The sequence below is a fragment of the Corvus brachyrhynchos genome, unplaced genomic scaffold (assembly GCF_000691975.1).
Source record: "Corvus brachyrhynchos isolate BGI_N302 unplaced genomic scaffold, ASM69197v1 scaffold56, whole genome shotgun sequence".
Lineage (NCBI taxonomy): Eukaryota > Metazoa > Chordata > Aves > Passeriformes > Corvidae > Corvus > Corvus brachyrhynchos.
The window spans coordinates 2,485,009-2,505,693 of record NW_008238664.1 but is presented as its reverse complement, the minus strand read 5'-3'; the positions used below and the strand labels follow the sequence as shown (position 1 = coordinate 2,505,693).

Here is a 20,685-nt window from a genome sequence, read left to right as displayed (position 1 = left end):
CTAAGCCAATAAACAGGGACAAAAGGGAAATGTCAGTGCTGAGATGGACTTGTGTTAACAACCTAAAACCTCTGGAACTGTCCACAAAGACTGATCTGCAAAAGACTGGAGAGTGGGGGTTTTATTGCTTTTTCCAAGCCTTACTGGATTTTGCGTCAGGAATGTTAACTGCTTCGTTGTCACACTAGCAAAACGTGTCATATGTGTAGCAAACAGCGGTAAACTAAGAAAGTAAACTAATTAAGGAAACTAACTAATGCTTGCTAGCAATCTACAAGACATCCTGTATGATTTATTCTTGGAGCTGAAGGTACTGAGCTCAACTTGAGCTCAAGGTGGCTACGTAATTTATTTTTTGTGCCTGTTGTGACTCTGTAGTATTGGACATGCTGGCAAAACTGAGTCAATGCAATGTATGATTTCAAGTTGAATTCACAAGTAGACACATTTTCAGCAAAAGAACATCTCAACCACTTTGCCCTTTAAATCCAGATGTCTCCAGGTTGAAAGACAGAGAAGGGTATAGAGAAAAGATGGTTGTTTTCAAATTTAAGACCAGTTCTCTGCACATTTATTAGGTATTTGCAGTGCTCCATCTCTTGCTGAGAAAATAACTTGCAACACTTCTATTCTGTTTTCCAAGTTGTTCTTTTCTTCTTCTCCACTGCCTGAGTGCAGAATCATGCCCTATTTAGAGAGGCTGCAGCTCACTGAAGAGGTGACCCATCTGTGATTGCACAGCCAGTCAACATAAGAACGAGGAACAGATCCCAAGACTCTTGAGCTCATCACTAAAGCATGAGATATCTGATACAGCCACTGTTTTGTAGTATCAGGCAGAAGCATCTATTATTCTTTAGGCTCAAGATGCAAAGCAGCAGGTTGTTGTTTGGTATCAGAGCTCTGTCCTGTTTCCTGATACAGGTTTAATTGTGCTTAATCATTAGGTGTGAACAAATATTTGCTGTGTCATCTTGCTGTCTGATACTCCTGATGCATAAATAATTCTTAGCAGCTAACCTGTCTTGAAGTCCATAATTAAAAGGATAAAGTGAGCTGTTTACACAAACCAATTGTCACTGTAGTAAGTGCCCTTAATAGCATTGGCAAGAAGTGCTAGGCAGGTAGCATCATCTTACTGCAGTATGTGTCTACTGAAGAGACAACTCCTGAACTTTCATATGGAAAAATTTGCAGAGGCTGGTAAAGCCACATAGCCAAAGGGAAATGCAAAGCTTATTTATTTTTTTAACAGAACTGAACCCAACAGAGGGGAAAAATAATGTCAACATAGTTGGATTTCAACACCACATACCATAACTTGGCAACCTTTTTCACATTAAGTGGATGACTACAGCCCTTTTCTATAAGTGAGGTTTTTTCCCTGATTTTTTTGGATTTTTTTTAATTGTTACCAGAAAACCAGTCCTTTTCATTTTGTTCATCTGGGGGGAGGTGAAGGAGGGTGCCACCTCTGCTTCTACATTTGGGGATTTCTCTGATTCTCGGGGAAAGTACTTGTGATACATACACTGATTTCTTGCTTACAAACATTCCTGGTATGTCAATCAATTTAAAAGATTGTTCCTTTTAAATAAAAAGAAAGGGGGTTTAATATCTTGCTGTTTATGCATGATAACTGCCCAAAAGGAAATGAAGTAGGAAGCTGCGTACAGTTTCTTTGAGCAGTCTTTGGACTATCAGGAAGCCCTTACTCTCTTTCTCTAATTCCTTGCTAGTAAAGAAGTTTACTGTTCCAGAAACCTCAGGCAACAATCACTGAAACCTGATGAAGTGTAGTGATGCAGTGATAGGGTGAAAATGAGGGACAAACAGCCAACTTCTAGCCTCTGTTACCTGGTGCAAATATGAGTTAAGATCGTTCAGTTAACATCTGCAAAATGCAGCTGCCTGAAATCAAGAGGGAAATGATGAGACATGCCTGGAATCCTAAGGGATGTACCCAAAGTAAATCTATGTCAGGGCAGAACATAGCATTCAGAGATGTGGCAAGGAAAAACTCAGCCGTCAGTGGACCCAGTGAGCTAACAGCTGCTCGAAGGCGAGGTGAGTGGGAATTTCTGAGTGATTACTGGCAGTGACAGCTTAGGCACTAGGCTATCATTAGGGACAGTCTTCGGTATCTAAAATCAGTGCTCTGGGTCTCACAAGTCCTGGCACCTGTTCCTAGATCACCACTCACCTCCCCAGTGACCGTGGAAGTGTCACTCCATCACCATGAGCCTCAGTTTCTCCTGCTGTAAGTTCTCCTTAATGAAGTGCTACTACTGAAAGGCATCACATCAGAGCCTTACTGATCACACACTGCATCCTGCTGCTTGGCTCCCCATGACTGAGACACGATTCACAGATGGGCTTTGCGCCAACAAAAGTGTGCATATCAGGACCTTATCCTCTTTATGAAATTGATGCACTTAAAACAGGCAGAGTCATAGTGCATGGATAGTTACTTTCCTGCTCTTCACAGTTTTATTGTATTATCTTTGGCAGCAAAAAAAAGAAAGCATTTTTTGTTCAGTGATCACTTATTCCTTCATAGCCCAAATTCAAGTAGTGGTTTTAATACCTTGTACGTTCCTGAAACTCTGGACCCTTTCTCTCAAATCAATGCCTGAATGTTAGAAGTGGTGGATTTGAATTGACTTTGTTCACAAGGATGTTTTGCAGCTTTCAGAGAAGGAAGTTTTCGATTTTACAAGAGAGTGGGGTTTTACATTGAATACATCAAAAATTTAAAAGGACACCATGATAAGGAAAAAGCCATTTGTGTGAATAAAAAACTTAGGTGTGTAGTTAGAGCAGTGGATACATCTTGCTGACCTCCTGCAGCCTGGGTAGAAAAGAATATTTACCAGCTGGAAAAGGCTCATGTGAAGTCTCCTATTGCTGTTAATTAGATGTCAGTTCTACTGCTGGGACAATCTGTACTATAAACAGTGACCTAAAACTGAGGTGAGGAAGGACAGGATCAGCAGCCCATGAAGCTGCTATGGGCCTCTCTTCTGCTCAAGCTTAAAATTGCACAACTGTTTCATTCTTCTCCAAACTCCATACCAGAGCACATTTCTTGGCGATGAGTTGGGCATATCACAGAATGGGTCAGGTTGGAAGGGACCACAGAAAACCTCAAAAAGCTTTGTTGCAAAATGAAAGGTTTTTTCTGCACTTACTCTGTTGTGCTCAGCTGCTGAGAATCCATTTCCCTGAAATTCTGCAGATGAAAGTGCTGCAAACATTAATGATAGATTTACTAGCTTTACTGGGGTTTGCTGGACTTCTCACTGTCCTCTTAATTTTTCTAACAAGCTCCTTGGAGGACACTAGAAGATGCGCAGAAACCCAATATATTTTCTTCTCTTGATTTCATTCTTTCATCTTTCCTTATGAAGATGAAGCACATTTAGGTCTTCACCCTTTCTCAGTCCAGTTGTTTACACTTCATCCTCTCGATCACCTCTTATGTATGCCTTTTGAATCCTCCCTCCTACCACATACAAAACACTTGTCATGTGTCTCTCTGTATAGATTCTTGCCAACTTATTCTTCTTCTCTGGTCTGAGTTGCTTTAAGTTCTTTTGCTCTTGTCACACCTCTGAGTACATCCAGAAGTCAGCGGATGCCATTGCTTTACATCTTTGTTTCAGCATTACCAGAGTTTTCCTTTATTCATTTCACTTGCTCTTTTCTTTCATTGAGTCAACCTGGCTCATCTTGATTTTCTCTGCCCTTCATATATTGTATCTACCTCTGCCTCATTTATTTACCATCCATTCTTATCAGGTGTTCACTGTCTGTATCCTCTCTTCTTCTCCTGGCACCAGTGTACTATCTACATGGTGCTCCTGTGGAGCCAGCCTCTCCTCTCCTGAGGCAGTCCTGCTCTACCTTCAGTGAGCTACTCCTTGGCCTCCTTCTCATCCAACCTGTGCCTTAACAACTGTCCATGCAGTTTCTCTCCATGAGTATTTAGTCCACTAAGAAGGAGTAATGGTTGTTGGGAAACAGCAATGTACTTAATGCAAATGAGATATCAAGCAAAAAAGTTTAACTTTTGCAGGAGGCATTTTTGCCTGAAATGAAGCATTTCTATGTGTAATAAAGAAGTTCATCACAGCAGAGACTATGCATTTGCACACATATCTGTACATATTGATGCATGTATGTATGTATGTGAGTATGTGCATGCAAGTAACATACATCTGTTACAAGTTTGCACACCTGTGAAATAAGTGCACAGTAGAGGTTAAAGTATTCAGTACTGTTGGACACAGTGTATCCTGTACCATACAGATGTATGAGACGGTGTCAGACTGTGTTACAGAGCACACACACGATTTCATGTGTGTATTTTATGTTGGGTTCATGATAAAATTTCTAAAAATGTTTATAGAGGAAAGTCCTGAGGGATTTTGTGCTTGAAATAAATTTTCAGGGGTAAGTCAGGGCATTTTTTGCATGAGAAGACAGAGTTTCTTTTAGGAATGAGAGAGGACATGGCAGTAGAAGAGAGGAATGAGCTTGGGAGCAGGAAGAAACATGAATTGATATAGACAGTGCAAGAATTGCAAAGGGCAGCAATAGTGAGAATGAAGAGCTTGAACTTGACAGTGATCTGAAGAGGTGGATGAGAAATGTGGCAGGAGAAGTGAAAGATTTTAGAAACCACATATTTTGTATGAACCGATATATGGTCAGGGCAGGAAGGCCATCAAGAAAGGGTCAGTCACTCAGGCGAGACTTAACCTGAAGTGCGACATGTGCAGCTGGTATCAGTCAGCTTAAGTACACTAATTTCATTGAAGTCATGCTGATTTATACCAGCTAAGGATGTGGCCTCGCACATTTCAGAAAGGAAGTGTCTTATGCAGGTGTTTAAAGGCTAAAGAAAAGAAATCAGGAGAAGCAGAAGAGAGGGAAAGGGCATTAATCAAAGATTTTAACTCTGAGTCATGCAGAAAATAACCCTGCTTCATTGCAAAAGTATAGATTCAACTAGTCCTGACAGTGTTCATCAGGCTTGGTACTGGCCAATTTAGAATATTTCCAGCATTCAGAATATGTACATTTTCCCTTCTTCCCTTCTGTCAGTTTTTTATTCTCTATTTCTGTGTCCCATTTTGGGAACAGAATGCTGCAGTTCTGAATCCTGCCAAGCTTGAGTCTTAAATTATTGTTGAGTCCTTCTCCTCACTTTCAGCTTACACTGAAGACATGCATTGCTCTGGCAGTGTTTGGCTGCAGCTCCAGCACTCATGTCTATATTAAATTCCTAATGATCTAAACCATGGCTGTTAAAGCAGTTAGGAGTAGCAAGACAGAGTTCTGCTCTGTTCTCCTTTAATAGTCTCCACAGTATAGAAATTGCTTACTTACTATGTTTTTAAAGGCTGAGAAATACTTTGCACTTCATTTTAACTTCGAAGTCTTCTACTAAATACAACTAAACCATTGCAAATCCAACAACCAGGAGAACCGTGCTGAAACAGATCTCTTCTGTGATACCAGCTCACCCTTTGGCCATGGGCGATCAGAAGGTGGCATCCCAGCCCTCCCTTCCCCTTTAATGCCTTTTTATTTTCCCCTTTCTGGAAACAGTCTGATGTCCTGAGAAAGTGCAACTCACACAAAGTGTTTGCAGTGGGTCCATAGCTCTTACTGTAATTGCAGTGGAGTCATGTAAAAGCCAAAAAAAAAAAAGCTTCCACTAAAGATGTTGAAAGTAGCTGTAATAACTGTAATTTTTTACTACTATTTTTATTGTTTCTAATAGCAAAATACTTCAAGGCAAGAGCTGAAGTTAAGGTCCTTTGTACCATAGACTGTAGGGAAGATGAAATCCTCTAAAACTGGGAAAAAATTAGGGCAGAATAGGAAAATATTGTTCACAAGCACCAAGATCGGCACCAAACAAAAGCAGCAGATACTAGACCCAACATAAATAAAAGCTGATCCTCCTTTAGATGTGTCATGTGCCATTAGTCACTGTATCCAGAGGACCACTATTAAGAAGTGCCACCATACAGCTGCACTGTTGTGCTCTGTGTTGCACAGCTGCTCCTGCCTGCAGCTGGAGACAACTCCGTGCTGGATGGAGCTTCAGCCTGGCCACATGCTGCTGCTCCTACCCTTTCAGTAGAAAGTAGCACACACTCGTTAACTCTGAGGACTTATGTTTGCAATATGTGAGACAGGCAAAGTGGAAGAGGGGTAAAGTTTTATTAAGGGAGAATTGAGCAAGAGGCTGTTCTGTGACCTGTTCAGTGTCAGCCAAGAAATCAGTATCACAGCTGGGAGCTGAGCTAAGGTCTGAAGTCCCCAATGCCTGAGTTACAGGATAATGCTTTCCCCTCCATTAGCCACCAAAAATCTGTGAAGTAAAAACAGAAGTGAAGGCATCGAGTTGTCAGGTTCAGAAGTATCTGTTTTTCCATGGAAACCTCTTCCCAGCAACAGCCAAGCTTCTCATCATGCGAGAGCTGTCAGGCAGCTGTTCTGTGCAAAATGCTGTTGCTGCAGCTGCCTTCTGGAGAAGTCTCATCCCACAGCCAGGCAGCATTCAGCCCCATTCCCGGCAATCCAGCTGTAATTCTGCCTCCCCGGTAATTTTTCACTGTGGTCATGCCAGAATCATAGCCTTGTTTTCTCTTGTCTGGCTGTTAGTGGTGATGTATGAAGAAGTGAGAATGACAGCTTAATTTTCATAAGCTAACTTGTGCCTGGAGTAACAGAGACTGAGAGGAGTGCACTTAATCATAACTGCAGGACCAGAACAGAAAATGATAGAGCTTTTGCTGTTAGTTGTGGTATTTTATTATAATAACTCTTAGGAGGAAGAAACGGGCAGCTCAGGATGCTGAATGGTTCAAATCCATTACGGCAGGCACCGTGTTCTCATGCGCTGGAAGGATAGCTCACATAACTCTTTTATGCTTGCCGTTTCCAGAAGGCCATGCTGGGAGGCCACTCTAGTCTATCCTGCCCAAAGAACCTGAGTTCAGACTGAGGTGTGATCTGAGCTGAAGTGAACCTGGTGATAGTTCCTGCAGAACTGTGAGCACCTTGCAGGGAAGGCAGAAGGGTGGCAGAGGGATGGGCTGGTGCATGGTCAGGGAGCTGTTCACCGTCCCTGCTTGACACCAAGCATCCCTTTGGCCACTGCCTTGTGTCTGTAACTTTGTAATACACTAGAAAAAGTTAATAACTAAAGGAAATAGCTCGTGGTGGACAAATACTCTCACACTGATTCATTTAAAAAATTGATTAAAGGTCTGAGTGAAAGCTTTTGAGTGAATCTTTAGTCAGTTGCAATTGGAAGGACAAAACTTAGGATTTTTTTTGTTTGAATTTTGAGATACATGGAACAATGTAATCTACAGGGTATATATTATGCATCTATATTAGGTGTCATGTTGTTTTGTATTATTTAACATGAGAATGGTTGTACATTTATAGACGTTATTTTGATATCTTCAGATCAAAATATTTGGGGAACCTCTTTCAGGAAATATTTTTGATTTTTTTTTCTATATTGATTCAGAATTAAAACATTTTTGGAAACATTAATATTTCCTATGCGGCTGAAGTTCTGGTTTCTGGATTACTTCTGCCTTAAGTTAAGATCACAGAGACAATGTAAAGGGAAATAAAAATATATTCTTCTTTGGCAGACACAGCATCACTATTCCAGCCTAGAGAAAACAGAAATATAACTAGAGAAGATGGAAAGCATATCTCCATAATTTACTCCAAGGTGGCTTGGGAGACAAGCCATCACATCTGCCTAATAGGCCTTTATGCACCAGTAAGAGTTACAACAGCCTGACAAGTTGCATAATGCTCTACCCTAGGACAGTACATGAACATGTGCACATTCCCAGGCCATTGCAAAAGCAAACCAAAGCATGTTAGCTTGCACATTTTACTGTGCGCTTGGGACAAGCTAAAAGGACGTGTACAGGCAGTTATTCCAGCTCAGATGATACACAGGAAGTCACATTATCTGATCCATGTATCTGAGCCCTAAAGCTTACATGATGTTAATTCCTGCCTTCGTCCGTGTCCCATATCAAACCTCAGGGAATACTGGTGAAAGCAAGATTTGTTCTGGTGTCTTCAAAAATAAAGGGAAAATGTGGAAGGAAATTATACAGCTGCAGTAAATACATGCAAACATAATTTCCTGAACCTCTTCCAGTTTATCTTGGCATGAGAAATAATAATTGAGAAATAAGTATTTCAGGGGTAAGTAATTAGAACTGAGATTTTGGACTGGTACATGGGAAAGGAAAACCATTAACAAGCATTAAGATTTTTTATTTTTTCTTACCCATTGGTTTTAAGGCTATAGTCTGTAGCATGTTGGGAAATTTGTGAGGCTAAAATAATGAAAGGAGATTGATGCTCCATGGTAAAGAAGTTTGGTACCTGCTCCTTGCAAATGAAATTCTAACATTTCTTTTGATGGTAGCTCTACTATCCTGAAAAGGATCTGTGGCCTGCTGAGTTGTGAAATGTGCTATTAGATGATGGGCAGGGTCACTCTCTTCCTACCAACTGTGCCAACCCATTCCAGCCCAGCTGCACCTGCATTTTCTATTGTTTGGGGTTTTTTTTCTCATCCTTTACTAGCCAGTGTCATTTCTTATCTTCATTTATTCTATTGCAGCTATAAGGGAGTGGCTATAAACAGGCAAAGTTCCAGCATGGAGTCAACAAGTGTTGGTTTAAATTGTGTCCTTCAGCCTCTTTTTGCCTTAGGCTCCTTTCAGCCAGTTGAGATCCCTTTTGTATTTCCTCACAGTATATGGCTTGTGATGTCTCATGCACTCTGCAATGTGTTCCATGTGTCTCACGGGTTGAGAGATGCTGTGGTTCATCTGTACGAACAGAGGTGCTTAGGATACGTTTGCTTCTAGCTTGTAATTTCCTTCATTTGCTTGTGCATTGCACTCTGTTAGTATGACCAGTTTTCACTAGCACCAATGGGTCTTTTATATGATCCTTTTGCTCTCCCCCAGATTTTCCACCTTCTTAAAAAACAATTTATGGGGTCTAATGTGAAAAATTATATGTATGGTATAATAAATATGTAATGGAATAGAAGAGACATTAGTGGAAAATAAGGTCTGATGAGGAGTGACATGTTGTCATTAGGATAGAGGAGGATGATGTTGGAGTGGTGTGGAGTAGACTTGGTAATCTCTCACAGTTATTTTTAGATTGATTTCCATTCACTCCTTGAATGCTTTCGTAGTGTTCTGGGTTATTTTTTATATGCATTGGCCAATCACTGCTGCTCACAGTCTTTGAAATAGCATTCGAGACACGCTCGGGTTACTGACATTCCACTGAATTACAGATACCACAGGAGAGTATTGCAATCACCTTTCAAGCCAATTAGAAAATTGAATTAATCATATCTGTCTTCATGTCTTGTTCTCAGCCCAGCCTTGTCTTGGGCCATACTGAAATTTTAGTAATACAGCTGTGGTTCTGTGTAAGCAACATATAATGATCATTTCAGGCTTTCAGTACACTGCTGTGACCATACACACAATTTTATGAGCATAGCTGGGATTTGAAAATGAGCCTTCAAAGCATGATGCTTAATTGCTTTCCCAAAAGGTTGCAAAATCATTTCCAGTCTCAGTCTCAGTACCAGTCTCAGTGCCCTCACTGAGCATGTCCCTCTTTCAAAGCACCATTCCTTTTCCTTTCTCTGACTAGATCCAAATGCAGTTCTCCCCTTCCCTCTGTCCTCTGTTACCAGAGCATCATTATAATCACTTCTCTTATTTACATTTTATACACCACATTTTAGGATACATAATTAAGTCCTTATCTATACAAACATTCATATTTTGGTTGATTTTTAAGCAGTGCAAACCTCCTAGACGCATTTGATTTAAAATACATTTTACTCTAGCTGAAGCCAGCTGCTAATCAATGTAAGATGAACTAAAATAAAACTGAAGTCATAATTTCTATGCAGCATTCTACACAGGCTTACCTAAATGACTTTTAAATTACTCAAACTAAAATGATGTAACTTTCTTATGTCGGTAAACTATTCAAATCCAGTATTTTTCTGAGCAAAAGGGGTTTCCTTTGTGACTGAGAAAAAAACCCCCTGAAACTAGTAGGGGGAACATGGGAAGAGGATAACTTGTTATACTGAGCCTTGTTCTTCAATTATATTATCTCCATCAGAGTATGAACAGATCTTCATTTTAGATGATCATTTTACCAACACTTAATTCTCACTAGGAGGATTCTCCATCATTGTATTCCAAAATCAAGCAGCATTCAGATTTGTCTGGGTGATACATTTCTGTCAGCATGACAAAGGTTCCCACAGTGTTTAATTACTCAGACTAGCCAGGGAAGAAGGGAAGAAATGAGCCGTGTTGAATTTGCTGTGCCAGGCTTGCTGTCTTGTTACCTAAGCAGCTTCTTCGGAAGGCATGGAAGGAAGGCAGCACCCCGACTTCTGCCTTCTCTTTCCACTGGTTGTCCCTCTCCAGATGTCTTGTGTGTTTTCCATTGATTGGCTTTTATCTTATGATCTTCTTGCAATTTGGTCATTTTCCAGGGCAGCAAGTTCTTGGCTTAGTGGAGAACCAGAGTGATTGGTATTTGGGCAACCTTTGGAAGAACCATCGGCCCTGGCCAGCGCTTGGGAGGGGCTACAACACAGGTAGGACCTGAGGGTTTTCTTTGAATTAACGCTTGCATTGACTGTGCAGTCAGTCTCCTGCTACAGAGAGTGTGAGAAGTGGTAATTTGCCTTTCCTAAGCTACAGCTAAATTTATCTTTTGAAAAAGTAAAAATGATACAATTTTTTGTGTTTTGAAGTTTTCGGTCTTCTCTAAGTGGTGTTAGAAAAGATTGTGTGACATCCTTTGGGGAAGAACAGAGCTTTTATGCAATCTGATAGGTCCACAGCACATCTCCTACAAGATTTCTGTCCGTGATGATTCATATATAGGCCCAGCAAGAGGGAATGAATAGTGTAGGAGCTTTGGGGTTCAGTCTGGACTGGGCGTAGACGAACACAGTGACAAGATCTCTATAGTCAGATCTTGGAACATGTGGTTTATTGCAAAGGGCGTGGGTATAGGGGCACTGCTTAGAGCTGCAGCTGGCAGCTCTGAGCAGGCCCAAGAGAGCAAGAGAGTAAGCAGGTAAGAGAGAGCAAGAGGAATGAGAGTGAAGAAGAAGTGATGAGAATAGAATGGAATGGTGAAGTCCTGGTTACAATACAATAAATCATCTTCTGTACTGAATATTCTAATTGTCACTAACCAATCTAATACAAGATACAAATCCTATAGCATTTACATACAGCCTATAAGAGTTCTTATATTACCATAGAGTGTTACATCTTAACTTCTAAAAACTACTCTTTGGACCCCTTCTGCTGAGCTAGTAGGGTCTGCTCTGACCCTTGGACCTGCCTGCAAGCAGAGGGTATTGTTCCATCAAGAGGGGATTACCTTCAGTGGCCATACCGTTGTTTTCCAGTTGTTCAGTAACTAAGACTTGGTATTTCAAAAGTGGCTTTCATTTCGATGTCACCTGTAGTTTTCATATTCCCAAAATCTTTTGTCAGGCAATCATATTTATAAGGCTTTCCTGTTTCATCTTCCCCAACAGAATAGGAATTGAGGTTCATTTTCTGTAGAGAAGTAACATCACAAAATGCTAGCCCAATGAAGATAATAACTCCTGCAGGACAGCAACAGGGTCATAATCGTCCTAATAAAATGCAAGCTACTGGCCATCAATTTCTGCTGCCATGAGAAAGGAATAAAGGCAGTAGGTCAGAGAATTTATTAGGTTACAAGAGACAGGTCTTCCCACTGATTTTTGTTTGGTATGTGGGAAAACATACCAGGTGCATAAAGAACACACACATGCATCTAAATCATTTCAATGCTAGGCTTTACATGCTGATGCAGTGAGTTAGGTTCCCTCTCTCTTTGTAATAAAAGGACAGAACAGATGGTGAAGCCTCCATTTGGAACAGATGAGTCCATTTAAATATCCCTGCACTATCAGGGAATTATTCACCATAATAGTGATTTTACTTCACAGAAATACATTGGATTGAATTAAACAGACTAACTAGAAAAAAGATTGAACAAGTTGTGGTTGGGTCGTCTGTATTTCTATATTCCTATGTATATTTGTGGGAATCCCACTAATTTTTGTGAATTTGTAGCCTCTGCAGAGCTTCTCTGTTTTCTGGTAACATTCAAAGGAATAGCTTAACAGAACATAGATTGGTATGGATACAAGATTTTGGCAGAATAGGTTGTTTTCCTGACTCTTCTTTGCCAGAATTGCAAATAGAAAGGCTGGGTCTGCCCACCCCTGTTCCCCAGCCCCCCAAAAGCATGAGACGGAGATAAGTTTCATGGATTTTTCCTGAAATCGGAAGGCTTTTGTTAACACAACTCAACTTGTTGGGATCAGTTCAGTTCACTGTTACACCAGAAAGCAGTATCTTTTGTCTTACTGAGACATGACCACCCTCCATAGCTACTTTCTTTCTGCTGTGTTTTTGCTTTTTCTTTTCTGCCATTTTAATGCTGGCAGAGAGAAAGCTGGCACAACCACATAACATCAGAATAATGCAGTAACGTATGGTGGGTAGTATAAAGTATATATAGATATCTAAAATGCTAATGTTAAAAAAATTCTGTAAGGCTTTAATTTATGTTGTCTTAACTTACTGTTCCAAATGATTTATGGGAACAGCAAATGTCAGTATATCACATAAATCTTCCACTGAAAGCAAAAATAATCAAATATCTGCAGTCCTTCATATACATTGCATGTGTTAATCCTTGTATTAATACATACCTATCAAGCCATGCATAATCCCATAATCCTGCAAATGATTTTATTTTTCTCACAATTTTCTTTCTTCACACAACTCACCTTGTAGTTATAAAAACTTTTTTTTAGAAAGAAGCCAGCAGGTAGATAATGTATGGAAGATTGACAAGTCATTGTAAGAAGTGGTATGTTGTTTTTTCAAGTATGTGGAACCAGAGGTCACTGAGTGAAACAGTGCAACCTCTGAGAAGTAGGAAATTAGGTTATTGACAGAATCAGCACCCTTTAGTATAAATTTCTTGATTGAATTAATTGTTTGCCTGAGTAATCTAGCAGAGACTGGAGGTACACATTTCTCAAGGAAGATGAAACTGGAGCTTGTTTGATGTGTTCAGTAAATTAAAATAATTGACACTGAATGCAACAGTGTGGCCAAGGAGGATTCAGAAAACTAAATGGGGGTGCACCGGAAAGAGAGGCGATATCTCTTAAGAAAAACATTCATGAAAAGCAGTGGTCCAGGAGGGGGAAGGCATAAAAATTCAGGTGCCTAGAACTGTACTTAGGAACACTGAAAGGGTCCCCAGACCCCTGAAACTTTAATGAGCTAAACAGAGCTGGATCAAGGGGAGGCTCTCAGGTAGACTTTGCTTTTGCTCGTGGGAGAGTGTTTACCAGAGACCTAGGATACAATCCTAAGAAAAGAGATGTTTATGTGAGCTTCCTCAGCCAGACTTAACCCTGGAAGATTTGATTCAGAAGCACCCCTCAAAGTCAAAATTGTTCCACTGCTTCCTCACAGTTTCTGAAGGAAATAATTTCTCTTTCTCTCTTATCTTTCTATGCCTGAGCCTCTTTGGACAACATATAGGTTGGGAGAGTCCCAGAAGACAGATGCATTAAAGGCAAAAATGCATTTGTTCCTTCTCCGCTGGTTCTTTAAACCCAGTAAGCAGTTGCAATCTCCTCTTCCTGTGTGCCCAGGCCAGATCTCCTGACAGCCAATACAGATTTTTAAGGAAAGATTTTATTTGGTTGTTTTTCATTCTTCCTCATTTGCAGAGGCAGATAATCCAAGTCACACTTTAGTCCATGATAATATAATTGTAAGAAAACCAGACCAAACTCAAAATCAGTTCAGTGACGATTTAATTAGTGTTTAAAATGTTCTTAGTTAGAACCATTCTTTATTTGCGATAACATTCTTTTCCTCAAGCATTTTAAACACAATTCGTTCTGTACCACAAAGATTTCCAAGTTTTTTTCTGTACTTCACTGGCAAGCACTCAGTAAGCTGCTTAATCAAATGCCCTTTTTATATATCATCCACTCCATGTTGCTTGTCTGCACTGAGTTAACTCTTCCAGATTCCTCATACACTAGTTCAAGCACACTTCTCTTGCTATGTAACTATATTATATTTCACTGACTAACTCTGCTTTTGACAGTATTGCTACACTATGATTTTTCTTTTTACAGATGTTAAACTGACAGCTCCAGAGTTGCACTGTACGGTTTGATGTTCATTTCAGGAGTAACAGTCATCTTAGTCCTCAGAAAAGTATCTTGTAAAAGAAATTCTAAACGTAAAAGCTTTTAGTACTTTGTCTGCCTTATACTTTCCATCATGGTGGAGAATAGCTTTTAAAAGCAGTCTCTGGTGCCTGTTAAGACTCCGGGCCACTTCTTCAGGAGTGTGAATCACCCCTGGCTTCTCTGGCTTTAGTGCAGCAGACCCAACTTCCATCAGCTGAGAATGGACCCCATGCCTGCCAAATGGAGCTTTAGGATGAATCTGTAATTGGGGTGCCAGGGGGTCATTTTTAAAAACTTTGGCCCAGGGGATTTCAGACTTCTAGACTACACAAGCCCATCCCGAGGATTTGAGGCTCATCTGAAATGCACTGCCTCAGTGCAGCCACCAGAAACCGTAAGGAGGTGTCTCAACAGCTTGAGCTGAGAATTCATACTCCCACACTGGGAGATGTGACATTACCAGATTTGTGGATTGGGAACAGAAGGGAATGGCTAGCACCTAACGATTACTAGGCTACGTGTGTGCTGCGCCTTATTACTCCCGTGTTTGTAATGACTGGAAGAGTGCTAGAATGAGTCTGTCTCCTTTATTGTTTCCCTGAAAAAAAGGACCTGTGGAAGTTGAATTGGAAATTGAAAGCATATGTTACATCATTTTTGCATAGTATTTAACAAATTTGAATGATAAGAGACAAGAGTAGAACAGACTGTTTATGTGAAATTAGTCTGGATCACATCTTGTGCTCCTTCATGATGATATTGTGCATCCTCAGTGCAGAAAACAAATGACTGGTAAAGCAGTGCAAAATGGGCTGTTGGTAGTCATGGCACTGCCTGTGGTCCTGCTCCAGAAACCTGGTAACAGCTTTCAGCCGAGCTCCACAGGCTCCTGCTCATGGCATTATGGTAATTGTCCTCATGTATGTTGGCTGCTTGAGAGAGGAGGATTCTGTCAAATTGCCTCAGTGAACAAAGAAGTCAGAAAACTCATGGTTTATAGAACCTTTTCAATACCCCCCATCGTGGCCTGACAAAACTTGGCTATGCCCCCTCTAAAAGCCATTGCAACATTCTTGTCTCACATTAGTTAGAATATTAGTCATGTTTAGTACAGGAACTGCTGTCATTAGGGTTGGTTGAAAGTACAGGAGCCTTTGGAAACAGATGAAAAATGCATTTTAATGATGAAAAAACCCATGTCCAACACTGATGACAAGTCAAAAAGCAGCACTTTCTTCATCTACTTAGGTTCACACTGTGCCTGTTTTTTGGATTCGATTACTCCTCCTTTAAGACACTGGGAGTTTACTCAGTAAATAGTGTTATCAGTGCAAAGCATACTGATACACGTGAGCTTTATACACGTAAAGGTGCATTTATAAGTACAAGTACTGTGCACATTGTCCAGGTCGCAGTTTAGGAAGTGCCAGCACATGGTTGCTTTTAGTCTCAACAGGAAATACCAGTCTGTTTGTGTCAAAGGTGGGAAGCTAAAGTGATAATTCTGCTTTTGATGACCATATCCTTATCTTTGTTGTCTGTAATCTGTAGCTTGCACTTAAAAATAAGCTCACTACCCTCAAAGAATAGCTTCTTTTCCAGTCTTTCTCGTGCACTTTCTAAAGCATGTGATGTACTGAGAACTTGTTTACAGCACGCTTGACATTTCTGAAATGAGGGTCAATATGTATTTGATTTTTCTAATGGTGCCTCTAGTTTGAGAGGCCTGTGCATGTAGTAATGGCATTACTGTGGCTGAATTAGTCTACTGTTCATGGCATTCTCTCAGGTACATCCTCTACTCCTTAAAAATTGAATCTCTCAGCCCCTGTAATAACTGTCCTTTTAAAGAACACCACCAGACTTCCTTTGAAACACTGAAAACATTTGTCTCTTAAGAAATATGTGATTTTAAAAAGTGGCATTTCGACAGCCTATACCAGATTCTAGATGTATTGGAGTAAATAAAATGTGTTTCTTTTTAGTTGATTTAATTGTCCTAGTTTTGGGGGTTTTATTGGTCTGACCTGAGTCCATAATGTAAAGTTCTCCATGTAATGTACATAAATCAGGCATTTAGATGTAGCATTCCAATGTAATGATTTAAAATATCATTTTGAAGTGTTTTATTTTTAGCTTGATCAAGGCAGTTCTTTATGTGAACATACATACCTTGATCAGTAATTATGTTGTCCAGCACTCTGAAATGCCCTCTTTATTGTAGAGGGACAATCATTAGCAGGTTAAATTTAGATGAAAGACTTGCACATAAAAGCTTAATAAAGACATCCAGGTGCCTAAACTGAGAACAAAGCCTTCTATTATATGACGGGAGAACTCCAGACAAATGCATAGTAATAGTAAAATCAGTTTTCTTCTGAAGTGCAAGTTCACTTTCCAGTTTCTCATTGTGCTCATAAAAGTGATTGTGTAAAGGCAGTTCCTTTTTGTAGAGACAGAGACAGCAGTTTTAGCCACAGTCCCAAAGCAAAGAAAAGAGGTATCACAGCTGGACTCCATCTTTGGACTCTTAATAGGGAGCTTGGTGCCTGTCACAGAAAGTAGCAGAGTAACTAAGATGTCTTTCTACCCCCTGTGTCAAAGCCATTCCCACTAAGAGAATGCCAACAAAACCAATTGGATTTGGTCATAGTCAGATCACCCTCTTAGGTGCTATTTGCTACAGAAATCACTATGCTTTAATCATTTTTGTGTTAGGGCAAACTAAGTTCAGGACAAACCTTTCCCCTTTAAAAAACCACCAAGAGACTTTGAAAGAGAAGAATCTGCAAAACTGAATGGACACAAATCTCAGAAGAAGCAGCTTATTTCTTGCCTTTCCTCATTGTCTTTTTTGTCTTTATGTTCAGCTACATCCTGACTTTAATTGTTCCTGCTGTAGCTCCTCAGCCTTCCCTTCTGCACCTCTCTTTGTCAAAATGAACTCAGGGGAGGACAGGAGCACTGCAATACCCTCTACACACAGATCATCTCTACACAGTAGTTCTCAAGTCACAGACAGTGAAAAGAGAAGCTTTCCCAAGTAGAACTGTTGAATTATAGGCAATTTAGGTCAGAAAAGATCTCCCGAGGTCTTTTGGCCCTCTTCCCATTGAAAGTCAGCTCAGGTTGCTCAGGGCCTTTTCCAGCTGAGTTTTAAGTGTCTTCATGGATACCTCTCAAAGCAGCCTGTTCTTGTATTCAGCTACTATTTTTCTATTCAGTAAAAAATAAGAGAAAAAATTGGTAATATGTAATTAGAATTTCCTTTGCTGCAGTATGTGTCTGTTACCTCTCATTCTGTCCCTGTGCATCTATTGGAGTGTGTGGCTCCATTAAGTAGTTTTAGAAAGCAACAGGAGATCCCTCAACCTTCTCTTCCCCAGGCTGAAGAAGGCCAATTCTCCCAGCTTCTCCTCATGAATGCCAGGCCTTTAACTGTTTGGGTTGCTCTCTGATAGATTTACTTCAGCGTGTCAGGGTACTTATTTGATTGAGGAATCCAAAACAGTACTTCAGATCTGCTCTTACAAGTGTTGAACCAAGAGTGGTAATCATTTCCCATGACCTAAAGGCTCATGTGGCCCAAGACTTACTGCTGGCTCATGTTCCGCTTTCTGTTCACCAACTCCCCTAGAACTTCTCCTGGAAAGCTCCTTTAGATCCACTTGTCCTCCAGCCTGTACTCTCCATTCAGGAATATCCCATTCAGGACTTTCTGTTGAATTTTAGGAGCTTTCTCATACCCGCTTGTCCACCAGCTTGTCGAGGTCACTGAGTAGCAGCCCATCCCCAGGGTATTTGGCCAAGGCCCCCAGTTTGGTCACCTGTGAGACATTGCTGAGGACACATTCTATCCCATTTCCATCTCATTAATCTGAGTGCTACCCAGTATCAGCCCCAGTACCAACTCCTGTGGAGTACCCCTTGTAACTGACCACCATCTGAGTGTTTATTGCTGAACACAACCCTTCAAACTTGGGAATCCAGCTTTGCAGGCTCCTTCTAGTGCACCTATCCAAACTGTACCCCACTTTGGCTATACGAGCATGACAGACAGCTCCTTAGGCAAATACATCCCTGCATTTCTGTTGTGAACCTAATCCTTGTCTCTGTTACTAGAAAATAAGTGGTTGTGCAGGAAGGATTATGTTTCCTGGGGTTTTTTAAATGCTGTAGTTAATTCCCAGGCTTTTTCATTGTGTGCTGCTGCTTCCATTCCCCTTATCCGTTTCTTAGAATGTTCTATTCCTCCTGAATCTCAGTCAATAAACTGCCCATTAAGGGGAGGGAAAGGCAAGAGGAAGTTTTATGGTTGTTTCTGAATACAAAACCCCAAACCTCTTTGTCATCCAAACAGAAGGAAATACCTTTCAGGTGGTTCAGCCCTGAACCACACCTCCTCTTTTGTTGCTAAGGTGTTGAGTGAATACCAGACCCAGAAACTATGACAGGTTCTTGCTCTTTGTGCCCATTGTTACAATTAGTCTTGTGGACTAATTGTTAATATTAGAAACTGCTTTTGAAAGCTATTCTCCACCATGATGGAAAGTGTAAGGCAGACACTGTTGAGATTAGAAGCCAGCCAAAATAATTAGCACCTGTGCGGGGTGCATTTTTCCTCTTCACATAGTCCCAAGTGGAAACCTTGTAAAATTGTTGACATTTTGACCCCTCTTAAATATGATGTCTTTGAGAGAATGAAAACCAAAAGGCCTCACATAGTTTAAAGCAGTGGTCCCTGTTACCTTTCACTTTTTTGCTGCTTTCTGTGGAAGAATAAAACATAGATAAGTATCATGGATAAGGTCCAGATCTGATATAAATCCTGATGCTTGCATTAAAGAAACTTAAACAAGAGCCAAGGATCAAGAAACAATTTTTTTTTTTTCTTTTAAAGGTGGGTGGTTCTTTAGTGGAGAGTCCAAGATAAATTACTTTTGGAAGACATACTTGCTTTTAACAGGGCAAATAGTCAGCAAATTTCAGAAAACGTCCTCAGTTTTTATCCATAAAAACAAGCTTTGTGTGATCCTTTTTCCAAACATGCCTGCACACTGAGATCCAATGATTTGACCTCCTGCACAGGAACCCTGTACAGTCTATATTATTCTGTGATTCCTCTTCAGGACAGCTCACCCAAAGTCCAGTTCCTCTGGCGTTATGTAGAGTTGTGACACTCACAATTCTGTGTTTTGAGGCACTGACGTAGAATTTTATGTTCAGAAAGAATTAAGAGATGCATGACAGTCCAGGATGGATAATCAGATGATCATGAACTCCAGGTTTAATATGATTGACAAAATACTTTGTGTGATCATTGGGTGTACAACCAGAGTAATTTCAAGTATGAATACAGGAGATGCATTTGTTTGGTATGGGATGGAGGCTTTTGACTCCTGTCATACCTGATGTCTACACTGCCAGGTAACTTTGCTGCCCAGCTCATTCTTCGCTCTTGGCTCCCTGATTATCCACAGGGCACAGAAATTAGTTGGTACCCTGTCCTTCTCAGAAACAAACTGTCTTGTAAAAAAAAAAATAGTGTAATTTGTTGGTAGTTCACTACAGGAAGTATTTCTGGAAGGTAGCATGGATAGGACTACACTCCATTTGGCACCTCTTTCTAATGCTTAAAAGTGGCATCAGAAGGTTAATCTCCACAGGCCAAAGATAACCACTTACAAATCTGCAAAGTTCAGAGCTAATACTGGAAAATTTCCCATAAAGTTGGGGAAAATGGCTCCAGGAACTTATCTGGGAGCAAGTCAAAGGATAATTTGATCCTAGGTTATTCATATTTGGAGGAGAAAATAACATTTCTTAATAGAGGGCTTGCCAATTTAGCAAAGGTTCAGCAAGATCAAATGACTGAAAGTTCAAAGAGATGTTCAAATTAGAATAAGGGAAGTACCCTTCATCAGGGTAATTATGCATTGGAATAACTTATCAAAGTTTGTGGTAGATTATCCATTATTGTAAATTTTTAAATAAAGACTGAATGTTTTTCTAGAAGTTATGTTCTAGTAGACCCCAAACTGATTTTGAAAAATAATCAATGTTATGCAAGAGCCAAAAATTATCCTTTCTGACTTTATCACTTAAATTAGTATTTAACCAGGACTTTGTTTTCCTGTTGAAGCCACCTAAGCACCTAGGCAAATGAAACCACAGCTAATCTTGCATATAAGAACTTACTGCAATTTTAGCATTGAAGAGAGGAAAAGTTCTTTAAAACTTTGTAGAAATTTTCCACATTCACACTCCTTCCCCCTCCCCCCTCC

General features: G+C 40.3%; 1 protein-coding gene across 2 annotated transcripts in view; it reads left to right on the top strand.

The window, feature by feature from the left end:
• Positions 1 to 20,685, top strand: part of LARGE1 (LARGE xylosyl- and glucuronyltransferase 1) — a 277,612-nt gene that overhangs the window by 196,379 nt on the left and 60,548 nt on the right. For both annotated transcript variants that reach the window (XM_008636395.2, XM_017737860.1), the window contains one exon: positions 10,613 to 10,717. In XM_008636395.2, the coding sequence (XP_008634617.1) occupies positions 10,613 to 10,717 (105 nt within the window). The remainder of the gene's footprint in view (positions 1 to 10,612; positions 10,718 to 20,685) is intronic.